The sequence below is a fragment of the Geotrypetes seraphini genome, chromosome 2 (genome assembly GCF_902459505.1).
Source record: "Geotrypetes seraphini chromosome 2, aGeoSer1.1, whole genome shotgun sequence".
Taxonomy (NCBI): domain Eukaryota; kingdom Metazoa; phylum Chordata; class Amphibia; order Gymnophiona; family Dermophiidae; genus Geotrypetes; species Geotrypetes seraphini.
The window spans coordinates 443,756,311-443,780,356 of NC_047085.1; the positions used below are offsets into that span (position 1 = coordinate 443,756,311).

The 24,046-nt window shown below is 40.0% G+C and overlaps 1 protein-coding gene across 3 annotated transcripts in view; it reads right to left on the reverse strand.

Moving 5' to 3' along the window:
* ARMC4 (armadillo repeat containing 4) overlaps nucleotides 1–24,046 on the reverse strand; it is a 378,797-nt gene that overhangs the window by 31,203 nt on the left and 323,548 nt on the right. For all 3 annotated transcript variants that reach the window (XM_033931435.1, XM_033931436.1, XM_033931437.1), the window contains exons 17-18: nucleotides 16,176–16,290; nucleotides 9,783–9,971 (exon numbers count right to left, since the gene is read on the reverse strand). In XM_033931435.1, coding sequence (XP_033787326.1) covers nucleotides 9,783–9,971; nucleotides 16,176–16,290 — 304 coding nt within the window. The remainder of the gene's footprint in view (nucleotides 1–9,782; nucleotides 9,972–16,175; nucleotides 16,291–24,046) is intronic.

Genomic DNA, 24,046 nt, shown 5'->3' on the forward strand with positions numbered 1-24,046 from the left:
AAAGGTTCAGTTCTTGAACCATTATCTCAATTCATTGATTATTTTCTTCAACCCTTTGTCAAACAGATTACATCATTCATAAAGGATTCTTCACATTTCATTAACATACTTCAAAACGTTGAACAACCTACAAATACCCCAATATTAGCCTCACTAGACATTACTTCTTTATACACGATGATCCCGCAATCAGCAGCGCTAGAAATTATACAAGAGGTATTAGAAAAAAGAGCGGATGCCCCGAGGATACATACAAACTTTCTAGTAGAACTGGCGAAACTAGTTATATCGGCCAATTATTTTTGGTTTAATGGCCGTTTTTATCTTCAAACCCAGGGAGTGGCAATGGGGGCTACCCTTGCCCCCTCGGTGGCGACTCTATATCTAGCAAATATGGAGGAAAGGATGATTTATCCTATGCAAAGCTTTACTAATGTGGGACTTTGGAGACGTTTTTTAGACGATGTTTTTGTTATTTGGAAGAACACTGAAGATCAATTAAAAAATTTTGTGCAAGAACTTAATGGTTTAAACGAAAATATACAATTTACAGTAAACTATAATGTTGGAAGGGTGGAATTTTTGGATCTGGCAATAATGTTTACACATGGACGTTTTACAACATCTATATATCGGAAACCAGTTTCAAGGAACACACTTCTGAAATTCCACAGCCACCACCCATACAAGTTGAAATATAACCTACCAGTGGGCCAGTTTTTACGGCTCAGACGACTCTGCTCTGAAGAGAAAGACTTCATGCAACAATCAAGACAACTGGAATATAGAATAAAATCAAGGGGTTACCCGAGCAGAGCAGTCAGGAAAGCGTTCCTTAGAGCCAAATACGCCAACCGTGATTTACTTCTTAGATCACCCTCCCCCAATCAGGAGGAAGGGGAAGAAGAACCTAACGATTTAGAAGGGAACAATACTAGAATGATATGTGTGCTGCCTTTTTCCAATGGATCAAATTATATTATCAACAGCATGAAAAAACACTGGCATATTTTAAAGATGATTCCGAATATTTTTGAAGAATTCCCCATGATTACTTATAATCGTGGGAGAAATATAGGAGAACGCCTTGCACGTCATCGATATCAAGCAGGGGACAAGGAGTCTCAAATTATACATGGCCATCTAAAATGTCAAAAATGTCAATGGTGCGAGGTCACCATTGAAGGGCTAGAATGGCAACCCCCGCAGAAGCATATATGCATTAAAGCTGATACAAACACTACATGTAAGACACAGAATGTAGTCTATGTTATTCAATGCCCATGTGATTTGATATATGTTGGCAGGACAAGCCGTCAGGTTAATGTTCGTCTTAACGAACACAAATCAAGAATTGTAAACAAAGTAATGGAAGCCCCTTTAGTAAAACACTGGGAAGATCACGCACATGACATCACAGATATAAAATGGCGAATAATAGCTCATGTAAAAGTAGGGTGGGAGGGTGGAAATTTCAAACGAAGATTAAACTGGCTAGAACAAAAATGGATATACAGTTTGAATACAGTAGAACCGGGAGGTTTAAATCAAGAGGTAGAGTGGAGTTCGCTGATATAATGTATGTTTCTCCTTTCCGTAAAAATAATGACGTCAGACAATGGGGAGGTACTTATACTCGACCAAAAGACGCCGCGGCCATCTTGACAGATCAAAAATGCTTTAGTATCGGGATGGTCGCACTAAAAAGAAAAGGGTGAGCTTTTGATTTTTATCAATATCATGTAATTCATGGCTGCCTGTAAGTAAGAATATATGGGGTGTGTAGTAAAATTGTCTTCTTTCATTCGTGCAGGGGACAAAATCTTGAAAAAGCCGAGGAGGCGAAACATGTCGATTTGACAGGTCCCTGGTCCGAATGTACTAAAGAAAAAACGTCTTTTTAAGATAAGTTATTTTCACTTCAATATTTAAGAATATAAGCAACAGCACTTTATTACAAAAAAGAAAAAAAAGAAAAAACATATATAAAAAGTATAATAATTGATGGTAATGGGCGAATGAAGAGGCCACAGCCAAAGTCATAGCCATAAATACTCTTTATGTCGCCAGAATCAAGGCGAATAAAAATGGCATGTCTGACGCCCTAGAAAGGTAACTAAAGACTGTATATATACATATAAAAAATACATTGACGAAAAGACATGAGCATACCTATATGTACTGCATATTGTACCACACTTATACATGCTAAACCTATGCACACCACAAACCGTGCTATACTTATCATCTGCTACAAATTACGTCCATCCTAACTGTACCTCACATAGTTAATGTGAATTAATTACGGAAAATCTTATTTGATCATAACAACTTGCTTGCCGATATTTAGACTAGAATCAAATCCACTGCTTGAGAATTTGACCAATCTCCAAACCTCACCTAACCCCCATAGTCAAAAATTACCCCTAGGGCGGAGAACCCCCTGAAATCTAAAAGCCTAAATAGGGTAACTTCCAACCAGATCTGTTATATCCTCAGCCAAAATGAGGATGGCAAATAATACACAGATAATACTGTAGATAATTCACCTAACCTACTATAGAAGCCGGTGTAATGACGAAAGACCCCCTGAACCAATACCAGTCCATATCTCCTGGCATAGGCCACTCAAACAGAATAAACTACCGTATTTTCACGCATATAACGCGTGCGTTATACACAATTTTACAAACCGTGCATAACCATGTGCGTTATACGCGTGAGCGCGTTTTACAATTTTTTTACATAGTACCCCCCCCTCCGACGTCCAATTCACCCCGCAGGACCGCTCGCACCCCCACCCCGAAGGTCCGCTCGCACTCCCACCCGCACCCCACCCCGAAGGACCGCTCACACCCCCACAGCCTCACACCCCCATCATGGAGAAGCTCCTACCGTTGTCCTGCTGCTTCCTCTGCCGACGGTCCCGGCCCTTCTGTGAGCCCTGCATCTGCGCTGCTTCCTCTTCCGGCGGTCCCGCCCTTTCTCTGACATCAGCACTCGTCACCCAGCCAATTGCCAAAAGATGGCTGCGGCGTTCTCTTCCTTACATGGGTTTTAGAGTGTTTGCATGGAAGGAAATGCCGTGGCCACTTTTGGCGATAGGCTGGGTGTTTCAGTATTGAATGCATGAAAGAAATGTAGTTGGTGAGTTCTCCAATTGGGTTCGTAGTGGGTTTTAAGGTGTTTGAAATTCCCCGTGAGTAAGAAATGTTTCTTGTCTGCTTTGTTACAGAATAACAGGAATAAGTAGATATAAAAAAACATACAAAAATATAGGAAAAGAAAGAAAAAAGACCTTGAAAATATAGGTTTAGCTAGTAAATGCACGATTGGGTGAGCCAGTGACGAGTGCTGCCACACTGTGCTGTATCAGACAGGTGCCGTTTTGAGATTCCCTACGTGTGTTTAAACTCAATTTAGTTAAAAAGAGGCATGATATAGTTTAAGTAAATTAATGAAGTGATTATCTAAGTGGTTTATAGTACCATAAAGACATGTTAGTCTAAATTTATCCAGGGCCTTTTGCCCCTACATAGCAGCTTGATACTTAGTGGTAGTACCATAAGACTACCATTAGGGGTTGCGGTCATCCTACCATATACCCATTTGATGACCTTTGTGCCTAGTAATAAAAGTTCTATGGATCAGTTTAAAATTAGTCTCCTGGAGGTAAGCATCCTTGACTTACAAAAAAACCTTGCTGAAAACTATTTTTTAAAGACAGGTGTCACTGCTACTCCTAGATCTTTGCTCCATGTCTTTACTAGACCTACCAAATACCTACCAAATACCCTTTTCTGCCTTCATCCTAACCTGTACCACACTGATAGTTTATTAAAAGGTATAGGCATTTGTAGAAAAGCTTTATATATTCCTTGATGTTGAGCAGGTAGAATGTTTTGCCACCTCTCTGTTTAACAAAGACCTTGGCTTTTTTTCCCACTACAAAGAAATTCAAACTGTTTTGTCACCTTTGTCTCCAATCTCCACTTGAATGCTTTCATGTTTCCCTTATATATACTGACTAGTGTTTTAGCCCGTTACATTCAGGGCCAAAAGAGACTACGAGGAAAAAATAGCCAAGGATGCGAAGAACTTCAAGCCGTTCTTTCGATATATTAAGGGGAAACGACCCGCAAAGGAAGTGTGGGACCGTTGGATGACCGTGGAATAAAGGGAGCGCTAAAGAAGGACAAAGCAATCGCTGACAAACTGAACACATTTTTTGCATCTGTATTTACCGAAGAAGATGTACACAGCATACCGGATCCCACCAGGCTATATGCTGGAAATGAAGACGGAAAGCTGACAGGATTAACAGTCAGTCTAGAGGAGGTATGTAGGCAGATTGATTGGCTTAAGAGCGATAAATCCCCGGGACCGGATGGCATCCAGGAACTGAAAGGGACCATAGCTCAACTGCTTCAACTAATAGCCAATCTGTCGATCGAATCGGGAAAGATTCCAGAGGACTGGAAGGTGGCGAATGTTCCACCGATCTTCAAGAAAGGTTCGAGGGGAGATCCATGGAACTACAGACCGGTGAGTCTGACCTCGGTACCAGGAAAGATGGTAGAGTCACTAATAAAGGACAGCATCATTGATCACCTTGATGGACACGGGCTGATGAGGACCAGTCATCACGGTTTTAGCAAAGGCAGATCATGTTTGACGAACTTGCTGCACTTCTTTGAGGGAGTAAACAGACAGATAGACAAGGGCGATCCGGTCAACATTGTATATCTGAATTTTCAGAAGGCGTTCGACAAGGTTCCGCATGAACGACTACTTCGGAAAATTGCAAGCCATGGAACTGAGGATGAAATACTCACATGGATTAAAAACTGGGTGGAGCATAAGAAACAGAGAGTGGGGGTAAATGGACAATACTTGGACTGGAAGAGCGTCACCAGTGGAATGCCGCAGGGCTCGGTGCTTGGACCCGTGCTCTTTAACATCTTTATAAATGATCTGGACATAGGTACGGACGTGCGAGGTGATTAAATTTGCGAACAATACGAAGTTATTCAGAGTAGTAAAGACGCAGGGGGATTGCAAAGATCTGCAACGTGACATAATCAAGCTCGAGGAATGGGCATCGACAAGGCAGATGAGGTTCAACCTGGATAAGTGTAAAGTGATGCATGTCGGTAACAAAAATCTCATGCACGAATACAGGATGTCCGGGGCGGTACTTGGAGAGACCTCCCAGGAAAGGGACTTGGGAGTTCTGATCGACAAGTCGATGAAGCCATCCACACAATGTGCGGCGGCAGCAAAAAGGGCAAACAGAATGCTAGGAATGATAAAGAAGGGGATTACGAACAGATCAGAGAAGGTTATCATGCCGCTGTACCGAGCCATGGTACGCCCTCACCTGGAGTACTGTGTCCAGCACTGGTCGCCGTACATGAAGAAGGACACGGTACTACTCGAAAGGGTCCAGAGAAGAGCGACTAAGATGGTTAAGGGGCTGGAGGAGCTGCCGTACAGCGAAAGATTAGAGAAACAGGGCCTCTTCTCCCTCGAACAGAGAAGATTGAGAGGGGACATGATCGAAACATTCAAGGTACTGAAGGGGATAGACTTAGTAGATAAGGACAGGTTGTTCACCCTCTCCAAGGTAGGGAGAACAAGAGGGCACTCTCTAAAGTTTAAAGGGGATAGATTCCGTACAAACGTAAGGAAGCTTTTCTTCACCCAGAGAATGGTAGAAAGCTGGAACACTCTTACAGAGGCTGTTATAGGGGAAAACACCCTCCAAGTATTCAAGACAAAGTTAGACAAGTTTCTGCTGAACAAGAACGTGTGCTGGTAGGGCTAGTCTCAGTTAGGGTACTGGTCTTAGACCAGAGGGCCGCCGTGTGAGCGGACTGCTGGGCATGATGGACCACTGGTCTGACTCAGCAGTGGCAATTCTTATGTTCTGACTCTGACCCCACCCATGCCCCGCCTCTATCATGCCCGGACCCTGCCTCCCACTGATCCCAGTCCCACCACCTGACCTTTCACCATTTCCTTTGTACCCTTTTGGCCCTCAAAGATTCTCCATTTCATTTATCACCTGACAGGGTTTTTACTTACCCGAGGCGGCAGCAGCAGTCCTGACATACCAACCTTTCCTCCCTCAGTGCCCCAAAGCAGCAGTGGTCTTACTATTTCCATCTCTCCCTTTCCCCCTTTCCCCCTTTCACACCCTCTACCCTTTTGCCATCTTTCCCTTTCCTGTCCCCATCTGTACTTCCCCAAGACCATCTCTTTTTTTAAAATAATATCTTTATTCATTTTTAAATCAAATAACAAGTTCACAAAAATGTATCATAAATTAATTCCAATATAGCACTGTAATATCTAACACATAAAATCTAATAGTATAAAAATCCCCACCCACCCACCCTTCATCAAATTCTCAACCAGAAAACATTATACTATATTATGCAATATATTATAAACATAGCTTTTTAAATTTCACCCCAAATCCACCCTCCCCCTTGAGTGTGCTAAATAAATCTAAAAAAGAAAAGGAAAAGAAAAGAGTTGGTGCCTATTCATCACAATACTTTTCCAATGGCCCCCAAATCTTTGCAAAGTTATTATAGTTCGCTTTTTGTAACGCTATTGCTCTTTCCATCTTAAAAATATGGCATAACGAATTCCACCAGAATATGTAATTAAGATTTTTGTAATTTTTTCAACTATTGGTAATATGTTGAATGGCAACCCCTGTCATAATTAATAAAAGATCATCTACTTTATTATTGTCCCTATATCAAGTTATTTTGGAATTCAATCTGGTCTCAAGTAAATTCTTTATTGGAAAACCATGTTGCGCTTTCCTATGATACTGTTTTATTTGGAATGGCTATGAGGAAAAAGAGTCAAATATCATCCCAAGACCATCTCTCTCTCCTGCCCCCTCCACACTCCCTGAAGTCTATCTCTCCCTAACCCCTACCATCTCTCCTGGTCCCCCTAGTAGCCCCTCTGTCCTTCTCATCCATCTGTCTCTGTCTCTCTCTCCTTTTCTCACTTGAGTCCAACATCTCTCCCTTCTCCCACTCCCTCCCCCGAATCTGGGGGAAATCCACTGCTTTATTTTAAGCAGCATAAATTTGTTCTACTCTTTGGGACCTGTGGTTTGTCTCAGTATGGTAGCTCTTATGCTTCTCTGGCTTACTTCCTTTTGTTCTCTAGTCACCGCCTGCCTCTGCGGAGCTCTCGCAGCTCCTCCTCGTCCTCCTCCAGCCATCTACACTGGCTCCGTGCTCGGCCGCCGCAGCCTGCAGCCAACGACAGCCGCTACGGCCTGCAGCCGCTGAAAGCCACCGCGGCCTAGAGCTGCCGACAGCCGCCGCGGCCGACATCCGCCTCGGGGGGAGAGAGAAAGAGAGAGAGATTTGCACGCATGCGCACTCCTACCTGTGGTGCCCTACAGCGCACGGAAAACGGGAGCACGCAGGTGGGAGTGCGCATGCGCAGCTTGGTTTTTATTATATTAGATGTTGCCAACATTTGCATATTTCTGATCTGAGGAAGAGGGGATTACCATCAAAAGCTAATCACAAATACATTAAGTTAGTCCAATAAAAAAGGTATTATTTTTTTCCTTTATGTTCTTGTTTTATTTCTACATATTATTTTTAACTACTACTCCTACTATTAATTATTTCTATAGTGCTTCCAGATGTATGCAGTGCTGTACAGTCACAAAGAAGACAGTTCCTGCTCGAAAGAGTTTACAATCTAAACCAGGGGTGCCCAACACGTAGATCGCGATCGACCAGTAGCTCAGGAAGGCAACGCGAGTCGATCGCGAAGCCCATCCCGGGCTCCGTGATAGACTCGTGTTGCCGTCCTGATCTACCGGACCAATCAGCCTTCCTCTCCAGTGTTCTCTCTAGGGCCTTTTAGCTGGGCGGTCCGCCCAGCTGTCATCTGCTGCTGCCGCCGCTGCTGAACATTAAAAAAAAAACGGCTTGGAGATTTCAGCCTGTAGCGAACTTATGCTCCGTGGCTCTAACGTGTGTGTGCCGGCTTCCCTTCTCTTCCCTCCGAAACCGGAAGTTATGTCCCGGGGGGGGGGAGAAGGGAAGCTGGCACGCACATGTTGAGAGCCCTGAAGCAAGCGTTCGCTATGGGCTAAGGTGGGAGACAGGTTAGTGAAGCATTTGCTCTTCTTGCTGCTGGGTCCTGCCTACTTTCTGTTTTCGCGAAGGCAGGACCCGGCAGCATTTCCCCCAATAGGTCGATCGCGATCTTGGGCCAATCAGCCTTCCTCTCCCCGATGGCAGAATTGACGTCGGGGAGAGGAATGCTGGTCGGCCGAATCAGGGAGAGCTTGGGGCGGTGTCGACTTTCGGGCCTGTAATTGGTGGCGGTTTGGGTCCTGGTCCCCGATGGCAGTGGCTTGGGGAGGGCAGGGAGAAAGAAAGAAAAAGGGCAGGCAGGGAGACAGAAGGAAAGAAGAGAAACAGAAAAAAAAGAAAGGGAGGCAGAGAGAAAGAAAGGGCAGGGAGAGAGGAAGGAAAAGTTGGGGGAGGGAACGAGGTCTGGAGGAGAGGAAGCATACAGGCTAAAAGAAGGGAAGAAAGATTGGATGCACAGTCAGAAGAAGAAAGTGCAACCAGAGACTCATGAAATCACCAGACAAGGTAAGAAAAAATGATTTCATTTTAAATTTAATGATCAAAATGTGTCTGAATTTATATCTGCTGTCTATATTTTACACTAAGGTCCCCTTTTACTAAACCGCAATAGAGTTTTTTAGTGCAGGGAGCCTATGAGCATCGAGAGCAGCGGTGGGCATTCAGCGCAGCTCCCTGCGCTCTAAAAACTGCTATCGTGGTTTAGTAAAAAGGGAGGGGGGTATATTTGTCTATTTTTGTATGGTTGTTACTGAGGTGATAGTGCATAGAGTCATCTGCTTTGACCTCTTTGAAAAACCCTGGAATAGGAATGATAATTAACATTTTCTATGCGTACAGTGTGTGTTGTGTTTTTTTAAAATTTTATTGTTGGTAGATCATTTTGACTTGGTCATTTTAAAAGTAGCTCACAAGCCCAAAAAGTATGGGCACCCCTGATCTAAACAGACAAACAGGATGTCATGGATACAGTTAAGGGGAATGGTTAATTTGGAGGGCAGTGGGGAGTAGGGTTATACCCTTCCTCCATTGGCGTACCTAGCATATGTGGCCCATCATTTTTTTGGCACGCCCCCCATCTGTACGAAAAACATGATTTTTAGTAACAAGCCACACGTCACACATGAGTATCTAGGAAAAGGCAGCATCTTACATATGCAGTGAGCAGTACAATATCAATACACCCATTGTAAAACTAAACAAGCCAGACTAGTACAGATTATTTTCTCCTAGCTAGTCAGGAATTATGGGTGACCCTGAGCAGATGTAAATGATTATAGGTGAAAGCTTGAAGGTATATATGTGTTACAATTATAAAATGCAACTTTATATTTGGAGGAACTGCCCAGACAATGTGTAAAATTTGGTATTTTGCAGAGTAACATATAAGTTAAGTCCTTTTTAAAACTGTTAGTTGTGTGCATTTTTCTGGTTACAGGTGTACCTGGCCTTGTAACTGGCAGCTAAGGTTTATAAAATGATCTCCAAATTGTATAACTGGGATTCTGCAATGGAAAATACTCATATCTGGTGAACCACAGATTCAGAGATCTCTGATTAATTTATTTCCATAAACTAATTATAAATTGTCTGTTATTTACATATATACAAAAATAAGAAAGAGTTGCTACTTACAGTATATGCCAATCTGGATAACATAAGAACAACTCCATGATCTGTTAGAACTGCTAAATTTTCTTCATCTTTGGCTATATTGGTTATAGCAGCACACACACTTGCTAGTACGTCATTATTATCTGATTTTAGCAAATTAACAATGAGTTCCAGACCTCCAACAAATGAACGAACCATCTCTCCAGCATCCTAAGTGGTAAATTAAAGAGAACATTTTTTTTAAACAATCAAAATTGTTTATACTGGAACTACTGTAATTTTTCTTATGGTAAATTCATAAATTGTTACTGTTTCAATCTAGCTTAAATTTCTGATGAGTGAAAGTATTTGAGGATAAATCTACAACAAATAGTAGCATTTGTAGTTAAATCCCCTAAAAATTGGTGAAAACAATTTGTGACCATCGCTGGGAAAAAGTGGCTAAAGTCATCAGAAACAAAAAAAAAATATAGGGGTCCTTTTACAAAGTCGTGCTAATTGATTTAGCACGCACTAAAGATTAGCACATGCTAAATCCTAAGGTGCACATTATATTCTATGGGTGCCTTTGCATTTAGCATGTGCTCATCTTTAACGCACGCTAAATCAGTTAACACATCTTATTAAAAGGACCCCATAATGTTTTAATGAATCCTATTAGAGCAAACAATATGTAATACAACAATCTAATCCCCATCTTTTTAAGTGAAAAAAATTTACAAAAGTTCAAACATGTAACTTTTCAGACTGCTTACAGACCCATGACATGAAAAAATAAGCCATTCTCAACATTTTGGACCATATTCTATAAATGGTACCATAAGTTAAACGGTGGTGGGCCCCCTACTGCTGCTTAAGTTAATTGCTTTAATAGGCGTGGTAATTGTCCATGTCATTTAAAACCAATTAAAAACTTGTTTAAAAAAGAAGGCACATCTATAGCAGGATGCCTACAGTGGGTGTGGTTAGGGGCAGAACGGGACTTAAGACGCCATAAGACGGGATTCACTAAAGCACGTAGTTGCCCAGGCATCTTAAGTTTTTTCTTATTTATTTAATTATTAAATTTATAGAACGCCTATTCCTAAGCATTAGCTGTGATTCTGTTAACGGTGCCTAAGCATGACTGACACGCGACTGGTGTCCATTTTTGTAGATGCTACCAATTTAGATGCTGTTTACAGAATCCGGCCCTTTGAGTCGATTGCCAAGGATTATCTTTTAGCATCTATGAATTTCAATATAAATTGGGCTTTTTGATTTTAGGTTGTCAACATCAATAAAATACTCTGATGAAAAAAAAATTAAAATAGGTGCATTACAAATTGTTTTTCCTCAGCTAGGGGTAGAAAGAGACTTAAAATGCTTGACAAACTTTTAGCATATCAGACTCCACAATTGTAATGTAATGTAATGTAATTTATTTCTTATATACCGCTACATCCGTTAGGTTCTAAGCGGTTTGAAGAAAATATACATTAAGATTATAAATGAGAAGTAAGAAGGTACTTAAAAAGTTTCTAGTTGTTTTGCTCAAACACATTCTTATCTTTTAGAAAAAGTCTGAAACTTACCCCCCCCCCCCCATTTTTTTTTTTTTTTTACTAAGCCACGGTAGAGGTTTCTACTGCGGCCCAGAGTGCTAAATGCTCCAATGCTCATAGAACTCCTATGAGCATCAGAGCAGCACTGGAGCATTTAGTGTTCCTTGCCCCAATAAAAATCTCTTCTGTGGCTTAGTAAAAGACGGCCTGTTATTTAAGAAATATTTTTATGAGGTATTTTTAATTATAGCCTATGACCTGACTACCCTGGGTAGGCCCGCTCTTATCATAGGAAGCTAAGCAAGGTCAGGCCTAGCTAGTACCTGTTTGGGAGACCACCTAGGAATACCAGGTGCTGAGGGGCCCTATTGCTGGGCAGGAGCAACATACACTCCTGAGGCACAAATTTTACATAATCCTGGCATGAATTTGGGGAAGAAAAGAGCCCAAGGACTCCATCCCAACAAGTTTTGAGGCAAAAAGTGCAGTTTTTCAAGGGAAAGAACTTTTGAAAAAAAGATTGCTAAAATCCAAGATGGTTGCCATCATGATTTACATGTCTAAAATTGCTAATTAAATTAACTTCCTAAAGATAAAAATTGGTGATTTTGGAATTTTTGAGGATGGGGAACACAGGGGCACATGCAGGGATTCTCAAAAATTTCAGACACCCCCCTGTAACAGCCTTACTCACTGTGACCTGTGCTGCAATGTGCTGTAGTCTGCCTCAGTTCTCAAAGTAGCTCTGGAATGGAGAAAAATCACTGCTCATGCTGGTTATGCCTCTTCCATGATGATCTTCGGGCTGCCAGTCAGACACGGCATCTGACCCTCCTTTACTCCCATGGACCAACAGATGCAATAGCAGAAGGAGGGGGGAGGGGGAAGATGAAAAAAATGCAGCCGGCATCATGCGAGACACCTCTGAGCCTCCTAAGGATGCCTGACAGTCTGCACTCAAACCCCTGCAAAGCAGTAGTTGAGGAAAGTAAGCGGGAATGGCCCCGGGCTCCAAAAACACTAAAGCAGGCTGGCTAGCAGGTACCACCAGGGATTGGCCTGTTAGCTGCAGACCGCAGTCTGCTTCTTCTCTATGTAGGCAGAACTATGCCAAGGCTGAAAGCTCCAAGCACTGAAGATACCGAAAACATCAAAAAACACCAAATAAAATAAGAAAAGGGGAGAACAGAACTAAAACATTCTTTCCAGTTTGCATGCAGAAGGGAAAAACTGCAGGCAGTAGAGCTCCCAGTGAAGTAGGAGGGACACAGAAAAAAATCCGAAGTGGATTCCTTCTGCATATGGCTTGCAGCCATGGGGAGATAATCGCTTGCCTAGAATGACACACCTATTGAACTGGAAATAAAAGTAGCATGTACTGAAACTTAGGCAAAACAGCTTATGGCAGGCATAAAATGGCATACCTAAGTACGCCTTGGAATGCAAGAATCTGATACTATTCTATAAAGTGCATACATTGCTAGGCAGAATGCCCATATTCCACCCACTGCTACAGCCCATTCACTGTTAAGATGGACGTGCTAGAATGGATCACTGATTCACTAGATAAAGGTATCTTTCTGCAAGAAGAGGGTAATATAATTATTACACCTATTATTAAAAATAAAAAAGAATCTTTTTCCTTATCCTCAAACTATAGACTATGATGGCATGAAAGCATACTAACTGCATAGCCATATGGGTAGAAAATTAGTGTGGACTCATTGCAGTTAGTGTACTGTATCATATTGCATGCTGTCACTGATGAAGATATTATGTGCATCCATGCTAAGTACATCCACACTTACCCAACAGTAAACTACAGTTAACATACAAACATACCATGGGGTAATTGTAAAACTTTACTGCACTTTAATGAAAGAATCCCTGAATGCTTTTTGGGTTGGCTTGTTAAACAATAGCTACATTCACCTACCATGTGTACCATCAGAATGGAAAATTAGGGTCTTACCTTGAAAATCTTTCTGGTCTAGGAATCCTAACTATAGGTAATATCCCCTTTCTTGTGAGTTGTGTTAACAGAAGGATGAAATTTACATTCTTCAACTGGCTGTAGTGTCCCCTTCAGTTTGTACCAAATCAATCGATCATCACAACTACTTTTTTCCCTAAATGTATTTATTGTGAATTACAATAAAGACTGCATAACCAGCAAACAATACAACATAACCACTATCATACAGAAAAGGAAAATAATCTAAACAAGTAGGTTACAGTAATAAGAAAAACCAGAATACAGCTGTTGTCAGTCAGTCTACAGCCAAGCTGCAATCCTCTTTTACAATATTATCCCCCACAAGCAATCGTCCCCCTCAGTTCATAGACAAAACCGCCGAAGGATAATTTGGTGGGCGAATATAGCTTCATCAAGATCAAATTTTTGACCACCAATACCACTCCTCTTACACAGCCAATGGATCAGCAGGTGATCTCAAACTTCAAAAAATTGTACATTAAGGCTATGTTCCAGAGATGTTTTGAAGTTACAAATGAAACGGAACTGACTCTGCGAGAATTCTGAAAGGATCACTACAATATCCTCCATTGCCTAAGAATCATTGAGAAAGCATGGAGGGAAGTGTCTTAGAGAACATTGGTCTCTGCCTGGAAAAACCTCTGGCCTGAATGTGTTGCTGAAAGGAACATTGAAGGCTTTGAAGAACCACCTGTTGTTCCTGACATCGTATCTCTGGGCAAGTTCATGGGTTTGGAAGTCAGCGAAGAGGATGTCAATGAGTTAGTGGATGATCATGAGACAGAGCTGACAATGGAAGAGCTTCAGCACCTCAACCAGCAGCAGCAGCAAGAAGTAGCCCAAGAAATTTCTTCAGGGGAGGAAGAGGGAGACACAGGTTCCATACCCACAGCTGAAATCAAGGATCTTCTCAGCATATGGTCAAAAACACAGGCAGTCGTAGAGAAGTGGCACCCCGATAAAGCCCTTGTTAACAGGTGTGTTAACTTATTCAATGATAATATCATTGAACATTTTAGGAAAGTTCAAAAAGGTCGTCATCATCAAACCACTTTGGAACATTGATTTGCATAAGACACCACCAGAATACAGATACCAGAACCATCTGAACCACCTGATGCCAACACAGAAGGTGATCCCAAGCCCTCTACAAGTGGTACCTTGGCAAAAAGCCTAACAAGGAGCAGAATGAAGACACTAGAACCATCTGAACCACCTGATGCCAATACAGAAGGTGATCCCAAGCCCTCTACAAGTGGTACCTTGGCAAAGAGCATAAAAAGGAGCAGAATGAAGACACCTGCCTGGTAACACATGCTTTCACATTCTATCTCCACCTGAACCACCAGAGGCTAATCTGGAAAGTGACTTGCCTTCCTAACAATAATCTACCTCATGTTCCAGGTTCCAAATCATGATTGGTAATCATTGGTTACTTTAAATTACTGAACTGAACATTACTCTACTGTATTACAGTATTATTGGTTAATACAGTATCTAAGAGTGTTATGAATACAAAATTACAAAACAAGCTGGACTTATTTCACAGAGGCTTCAGTACTGCCGGTTTTGTCCACTGCTTCTTATTGTTTTAAATGCTACAGCGCTGAAACTAGGTTATGGCCGTTTCAGAGCTCTGGAATTGCGAGAACAGTAGTTGTCCCATGTTCAGTTCTCTAGTTTCAGCGCTGTAGTGTCTAAAACAATAAGAAGCAGCGGACAAGACCTGCAACACAGAAGCCTTTGAAAAATAAGTCCAGCTTGCTTACTTTTCTTTTTCACAGACTGGTTTCTTTACATTACTGTACTGAAAATTACTCTACTGTACTGTATTATCATTGGTTAATATCTGAGAGTGTTATGAATAAAACATTACAAAACAAAACTAGTGTGTTTACTGTTATATTTATTTGAAAATGCAGTTTCTATTGTTTTCAATGGGAAAAATTGTCTTGGAACTTGAACGTTTTGGAACTCGAACTGAGTTCGGGAACGGATTACATTCGGATTCTGAGGTACCACTGTACTGCTTTGAAATACTGTCAAAGGCCTTTTCCATGTCCAATCCAGCGATAGCCACTGTACCTCCTATCCCCCACCTAGAGTGTAATGACATCACCGCCCTTGTGAGATTCACAGAGGCATAACGGCCTAGAATAAATCCTACCTGGTCTTCATGAATCAAGAGAGGCAAAAATGCATTCAATCTCTTCATTAATATTGCTGCCAAAAGCATTGCATCTTGATTAAGTAGGGAGATTGGGAGGTAGGAACTAACCTGCATAGGATCCTTCCCAGGCTTAGGCAGAAGGACCAAATGGGCCATATTAGAGGTTTGGGATCTGGGGAGGGGATCTTTCCAAGCTGATCCATTGAGGGAAAAAATTATTGGAGAGGATCCTACCCTTGGGGCATTAGGCCTAACCCCAAGGGAGTTTTGCCTGGCAGAAGAAAAGCTTTCATTTTGTTGAAATAAGGCTTTTATATTCTGGCATATTTTAGGGTTGGACAGCAATTATTTTGTTTGGTTTGTGAATGCTGGACTTAAGCACAAGGTGATACAAACCTGAGAATTTATTTGACACTTGTTTATGCTGGTGAAACAATAAACAGTACTAAGAAAATTGCACCCAAAGTTTTGAACTCTTTATTAAGGCAGTACCAAGCTACCAAAACAACCTCGCAAACTGCTCGGCCGAGGTTTGTGTGCACTGGGTTAGGCCACCTGCTGAGCTCAGCTTGGCCGCGCCTGGTCACAATATTTAATTAAGGCTTAAATAATTATCCCAGTGAAAACACAGATATTGAAAAACATTCATTAACACCACACAGTTTCTATCACCATGTATATATTAATATACAAAACATTCTTACCTTAGCATTTTCAATGCAGGGACATATAGCCCAGGCTGCATTTGCCTGAACATCCGGATGAGGATTTTTCAATAAGGACCATAACAAACGAACTCCGTCCAAACTGTCAATGATCCTGTTGTAAAACCAGGCATTAAATAAACAATCAATCACAGGAAAATAAGGATGGCTTTTATCAAGCTGTGCTAGAGATTTTTTAGTGCCGGCCGGCGCGGTATATGTTCTGATGCTCATAGAATTCCTGTGAGCGTCAAAGCACTTACCTCGCCATCCCGCACTAAAAACCTCTAGCACAGCTTGATAAAAGAGGGGGTAAGTGAAATAATACTGAAAATTATCTGTGTGTATTTGAAATTAAAAGTTTAGTGTTCTATTTTTTTATTTTTTCTATGCAAATCAACAAATTTTCATACAGAGAATGTTTCATCATGAAAAAAAAAAAGAATTAAAGACAAAAAGAGAAGAAAAAACCTAGTAGCTTTCTAGTAGGCACACTATATGGAAAGAAATCCAAAATAAAAAATGGAAATAGATGACAAGAAAAACCCAGAAACCTCAAAATAGATATATTTTAAAAAGGGAAGGCTCTGGAGGTCAGAGATGATATCAATAAGCCTCATTATGACGTAACAATCAACCATCCATTCATTCAGGTTGATCAACCTCTTTGTACAGCAAACATTACTGAAAATATTTCTCAAATGTATAGGATCAAAGATACTCACCTCCCTGATATTTAATAACTGTAGTCTACGCTGGCTTCAAATGCTAAACACAATGGGGTCCTTTTATCAAGCTGCGGTTGGGGGTTTAACGCACGTAATACCACGCGTTAAACCGCCTGCCGCGCTAGCTGCTAATGTCTGCATTGAACAGGCATTAGTTTTTTAGCCGGCCGCAGGGGTTAGCGCGTGATGAAATGTCCGACGCGCTAATCCCGCTAGCGTGGCTTGATAAAAGGACCTCAATGTTTAAATTTATACTTGGATATTCAATACCTGGTCATAGCAGGATATCAATATGGAAAATCCAGGCCTAAGAGAGCCACAGTAACTATCTGGATGAGTTAGAGCAGCTATTTTGTGATATCCAGGTATCTGTGCTGAATATCAGTGGTACCTGGATAATATTTATCTCTACCTCAACACTATCCATAGAGTGCTAAGGCATTCAGTGTGAAGATTTCCATCAGCATTACCTGAATAATGCTGCTGAAAATAAGTGGCTGGCCCTGGTGGGCAGTATTAATCTAGATAGGAATCACTCTAACCTAGATAAATGTAGCTGAATACTGACCCTATATTATAGGGGGAAGTTATCAACATGGACTACCATTAAGACATGTTATTTTACTAGTAACTAGGTCTCAGTTTATATAATGGGATGTGTGCTAAAATAGCAAGTGTTATTGGTAAAAAGTACACTCCTAAAAAAAACCTCCAAAAACAACCTCCACCCCCTCAAAATTTGAAGGATATAGTAGAAAAATGTCATCATTAGGAGATTACTTCTTGATATATTTACTTTTTCCTCTGTCTGCTTAACACACTTCAGGAAACAGCCATAATCTCTGACCCATAAACATTTTTTCCTACAAAAGAATGGTTTTTGAGACAAATAAGAATTTTGTGATGAAACTGATATTAATAAAGTAGCATGGTTAGCTTCCTTTACTACAGGGCCCTTCAAAATTGCAGCTAGATCCAGGAGCACAGCCACAAGGGGGCCTCAGAATCTGTCTACCCACCCACCCCTCACTTTGGGCTCAGACCCCCTTCAAAATTGCAGTAATAATACTTATTTATTTATAACCTGCTACACTTTAACATTTCAGAGCGGCTTACAACAAAGAGAATCTGCCGGACGCAGATGAAATACAAATGGAATTATATAACTTGCATGGTTGGGTTTCTTTAGCCAAAATTGTCATACGAAAGAGATTTCACAAGTTTCCTTAAACATTTAGGAAGGGAAAGAATTCACAAATAGAGGTTTCTCAAACAAATTAGTCATACAAATAAGATTTCACAGATTTCCTAAATATTTGATAAGATAATTAATTCAAAAATAGGGCACTGGGCACTGGTGTGGATGCCCAAGCCTTGCCAGCCAAAGAGATTCACTGAGCCCTCACTTGCACTGCTTGGTCAAGATCTTACACATGGTCAAAATCTATGTCAAGATCTAATACAGGAGCTTCATCACCAAAGGCATGGAGAACTTTCACTGTTGCAAACAATAAGATGATACACAGTAGAGACTTTCAATTCCCTGAGGCTTGTCAAATTGTATAACCAGAAAAGCAAAGAAAATTCTTCAGAATGGTGACAGCATCAGGGTCTTCTGCCACTTCCAAAATGCCCAAAATATGAAAATTGTTCAAACAATTCTGATTCTTCAGATCCTCCATTTTTTTGGGAGGGTAGACGCATTGGGGTAGACGTCCCCTAAGTAATAAAACTAACGAATCACGTCCTAATACAATTACACCAATTACATATAACCAACTTCCATCCAAAAGCTCCAACTTTCACTCTAGTACTACAAAATTAAAAATAGGACTAATCAACGTTAGATCCATTAAAGGAAAATATCATTTAATAAAAGAAAAAATTACCGCAGAAGGATTTCACATTATATGTTTAATAGAAACATGGCTAACAGATGGTGAAGAAGCCTATCTGTCTTATTGCTGCCCCCCACATTATTCATTTCTATATAACCATCGCAAAAAACGTAAAGGAGGTGGCTTGGCCATTATTTACCTAAACGAAATTATAAAGTTTACAGATCATTCCAATGATAATACGACAATTGAATTTCTCCAATTCCAACTTAATACCATTCCAAAAATAGATATTTTACTTCTCTATATTCCTCCACCAATAATTTCGAACACTCTTTCTCTTCTACAAAATTTAATTTTTGACTTTAGTTCATCTACCGAACACCCTCTGATTTTAGGAGATTTCAACTTTCATTTTGATGATAGTACTAACTCTTTAGCCAAAGAACTATTAGATTATACTAAAATGCTCAATTACTTACCCCTTATTCACGATTCAACTCATCAAGCAGGGCATACGCTAGACATGATCTTTACTCCCAATATCGACCTCTTTTCATTCTCCAAAATTCAAAACACACCAGTTCCCTGGTCAGACCACCACATTATTTCATTTAATTTAATATCTATAAAGAAAAATGAATCTGTTCCTCCACCTAAAAAAATAGTTTATCGTGATTACAACAAACTTGAACACTCTACTATTTCTTCTTTTATGAGCTCTAGACCCCCAATATCAGAGTCAGACTCCCTAGAAGATCAACTTTCTATTTGGAAACTTTCAATGCAACTTCTACTAGATAAAGAGACCCCCTTGATTAATAAAATTATTTATAACCGTAAAGCTCACAACCCATGGTACTCACCAGAACTTTCTCTGATCAAAAAACAACTTAGATCCTGCGAGAGAAAATGGCGTAAAAATAAAACAATGGAAAGTTTGGCATCATTCAAAGAGCAATCCCTATTCTATAAAGGTAAAATCAACGAAGCAAAAAGAACCTATTTCAGCAAAAAAATCAAAACGGCAAAAAATTCATCAATTCTTTTCTCTATTGTAAAATCTTTCAACTCAAATACACACAAACAAGCTCGTCCCTTAACACTCTCAGCCCAAAACTTAGCAGACACCTTTTGCAATAAAATCGAAAATATACGAAAGAAATTTGCAACTATCATTGATAACAAGTCCCCTACTTACCAAACTTCTAATGACTATAAACTTCCTTGCGCAAAATGCTCTAACTTTAACATTCCTTCCCTATCACAAATTAAGTTAATGTTACAAAATATAAACTTAAAAAATTCCCCCTCTGAGATCATTCCTCCTGTCGTTTTAAAGAAACATTTCTCCTGTTTTGGACCATATATACACTCTTTTGTAAAAAAAAGCCTCAACTCCGGTATTGTACCCAAATCTTGGAAAACAGCTACAATAATTCCCATAATAAAAGACCATAAAATAAGTACTGAAGATCCTCTGAATTACCGCCCTATCGCAAATATTCCTTTCCTAGCAAAAATCACAGAAAAAGTAATTTTTAATCAAATATCAGAATTTGTCGAATCTACAAATGTTCTACACCCCAACCAAACTGGCTTTAGAAAAAATCACAGCACAGAATATTCATTAATAGGTCTCACTACCAACATTATACATAATCTCGATCACCACAACTCCGTCATCTTATTTTCTCTTGATCTCTCCGCTGCATTTGACACCATTGATCATTCTCTTTTACTAGACAGACTTCAATCAATTGGTATCAATGACATAGCCTTACAATGGTTCAATTCTTTCTTATCGGAACGGTCCTCCAGTGTCCAATTCAATGACACTAAATCTACACCATACTCACCTAGCTTCGGAATTCCTCAGGGTTCAATTCTTTCCCCCTTACTCTTCAACATCTTTCTCTCACCTTTACTTAGTCTTAGCCAATCTATAGGCTTTTCCGCATATGCTTATGCGGACGACATACAATTATTACATCCATGTAATCTAGAAAACCCAGTTGAAATAGCTCAAGTCAACCAAAAATTAGTCAAAATTAAAGAATGGCTCACCTATAATAAACTCGCTCTTAATATTTCAAAAACAAAGGTCCTCCTTTTTCCTTCAAAACAGGGAATACAATTATCTTCTCCTTTCTTAATAGATGATATAATAATTGAAACAGTGACTTCACTTAAAATTTTAGGTGTAATCATAGATGATAAGTTTACTTATCAAGAACATGTTAATAACATTGTTAAATGCTGCTTTTATCGTCTTCGTCTAATCCGTTCAATGACAAAATATTTAGAACCACAATCCTTAAATATTCTAATGCACTCTCTTGTTATAACAAAACTAGATTACTGCAACTCTCTTCTACAAAATATTACTCAAAAAGAAAAAAAACGTTTACAAATTATACAGAACATAGCAATTAAAATAATCCACAATGGTAAAAAATATGACCACGTAACACCTCTGCTAATCAAATCACATTGGCTGCCCATAAATAACCGAATAACTTATAAAATAGCTCTACTGATTTTCAAAACACTAAATACTAATGAACCACAATTTATAGATCGTTTATTAATCCCCCATTCTTCAAATCGTTCTTTACGTTCTGAAACCCAAGAATTATTAATGGTTCCCTCTTTAAAAATAGTAGGGACAAAACGCCACGATATTTTCTCTGTAGTGGCTCCTCTTACTTGGAACTCTCTTCCTTTATATATCAGAAAAAATAAAAATTTAAATCAATTTAAAACTAATTTAAAATCATTTCTTTTCAAAATCTCTTTTGACCTCTAAATTCACTTCATTGCTAATTTCTATCTTAGAACTTTCAATCCCTTCCTAATGTTTCCTCCCTCCCCTCCCAGACCACTCTTTCTCCCTCTCGGGAAAATATTTTTGTAACTTTAAGCCCTCATGTTCATTCCATATGTGTCATAGTATGTTAATATTGTTTTGTGTGTCCAATTCCTTTTAGTTAAAGTAGTACTAAGATACTGTTATTTTACCCCTCTAATGTTCAATAATATATAATTTAACAATGTTTGTTATATTTTGTTAATCGCTTAGTTTGTAATAAGCGATACATTAAATAAAATTAAACTTGAAACTTGAAACTTTATTCAAAGTCCTCAAATTTTATTGTATTTTTTTAAATGTCTGAAATGGTGGACTACAATTCAATCTTATGAAAGTTTTTGTTGAAATAAATAGTTGCCATTACTTAGGGCTCCTTTTATGAAGCCGCATTAGCGGTTTAATGCGCGTAATAGCACGTGCTAAACTGCTGGCCACGCTAGCTGCTACCACCTCCTCTTGAGCAGGCGGTAGTTTTTCGCCTAGCGCGGGGGTTAGCGTGCGATAAAGCCTCTAACGCAGCTTCATAAAAGGAGCCCTTAATTTAACTTGTTATTTTAGGGTCCTTTTTATAAAGCCACAGTAGCGATGCTGCCATGGCAAATGCACTGAAGCCCAAAGGAATTGAATGGGCTTCAGTGCATTTACCATGGCAGCATCACTACCGTGGCTTTGTAAAAGGAGCCCTTGGTTTGTAAAACTTTTAATTGTCAGTTGGTTGATAATCAGTATTTCCTTGATTCCATTAAGCTTCTCAAGCTATGTGAACATAGAAGAGCACAAATCCTTCGATGGTGCCGGGGTTTTTTTTTTTTTTTTTTGCAGAGAAAGGAGATCTTGTTTACTATGTCTGTCTCCTGGAGCCTCATCCAAATCAATTTATTAGATGTGTGACAGACTGGAGTTCCAGACACGAAAGAATAAGTCCAAAAAAAGACTGGTGAACTCCAAGTATTCCACAAGATCCTTTATTCCTTTAATACAACATACATCGACTCAACATGCGCATGTTTCGGCCAAAATGGTCTGCCTCAGGAGTCTCTCAAGTCTATGTATAAATCAGAAAAAATATCCAATGACCAGTTAAGCATCAATAGTTTGCGCTGCAAAAACGCCACCACTTGCAAACTGCATTCAATTTTTGCAGCGTGAACTATTGATGGTTTTGGGAGGTAAAGTTTGTGCACACCTCCTCACTGGACACACTTTTAACTGCCACAAAACCTTTATTTGTTTACAGGACCCTGAGTCTGGTCCCTCACAGCCCAGGGAGAAAATTATTCTCAGTTCATATATACAGTCTCAGCCAAACCCAGGAATATATTTCACAGTTTTCAGAAGTTCGGCTTACCTCTCTAGGCCAGGCTTCTCTCCAACAGGGAGACCACTGAATTAATTCCAGACTGGCATATGAATCTCTGCCTGCCTGGGTTCCACCCCATGACTCAGCAGGGTAACCTTTTCATGCAATTCAGCGCCACCTGCTGGATGGAGGTTGCAGACAGATCGAACTGAAGTAAGATAGCATGTGTCTTACAAGATTGTAACTGTTGGATCATAGAAAGGAGAGAGACCAAAAGGGTTTCTGTGCTGAAATTCAGGTGGAACCCATGCTGGAAAGGTAAAAGGATGGAAAACTTCTCCAGATAACTTGAGAGTTGGCTGACAATAATTGATTCCATAAGTTTAGTTAGAAGAGGTATATTTGCAATTGGTCTATAGTGAGAAGTGACAGTTGGGTCATGGTCTGGTTTTTTCAAGAGAGGGATAAGGCTAATTATATCCATGTCATGTGAAAAATACCCTGTTTCAAAAGCATAATTTAGTAATGTTGTCAGACAATTGATTGCTTAAGGTGGAATATTAGCAAAAAGGATCAAGGATGCGTTTATATCTCATCAATTTTGCGCATAGTTTCGAGACTTGGGACTCAGATAAGTCAAATGAGTGCCAGAAACGGTCTGCTGGCGTCAGCATTAAACTACCCTTGAAGTTTGAGAAGAGACCAAAGTCCACTGTCGAGAAATAATTCCTAATGGTAATGATTTTATCTTCAAAAAAAGAAGCAAGAGAATCTGCAGAAGGTGGTGAAACCTGAAGAGATTTATGGCCATGACTTGTTAATGTACGCCAGAGATTAGAGTACCACTTTGGTAATTAGAACTGGCGATTTTACTGCCATAGTAGTTTTTTCTTGCCTTTCTCAGCTCAAAATTATATTTTCTTAGAGCAAGCTTCCAATTAAGTTTATCTAAGTCTAAATTAGATTTCTTCCATTTACATTTGAGTTTCCTACATATTTGCTCGAGTTCTCTATGAGATTGTGTAAACTAGGGAGAACATAAGAATTGCCACTGCTGAGTCAGACCAGTGGTCCATCGTGTCCAGCAGTCCGCTCATGCGGTGGCCCTTAGGTCAAAGACCAGTGCCTTACTT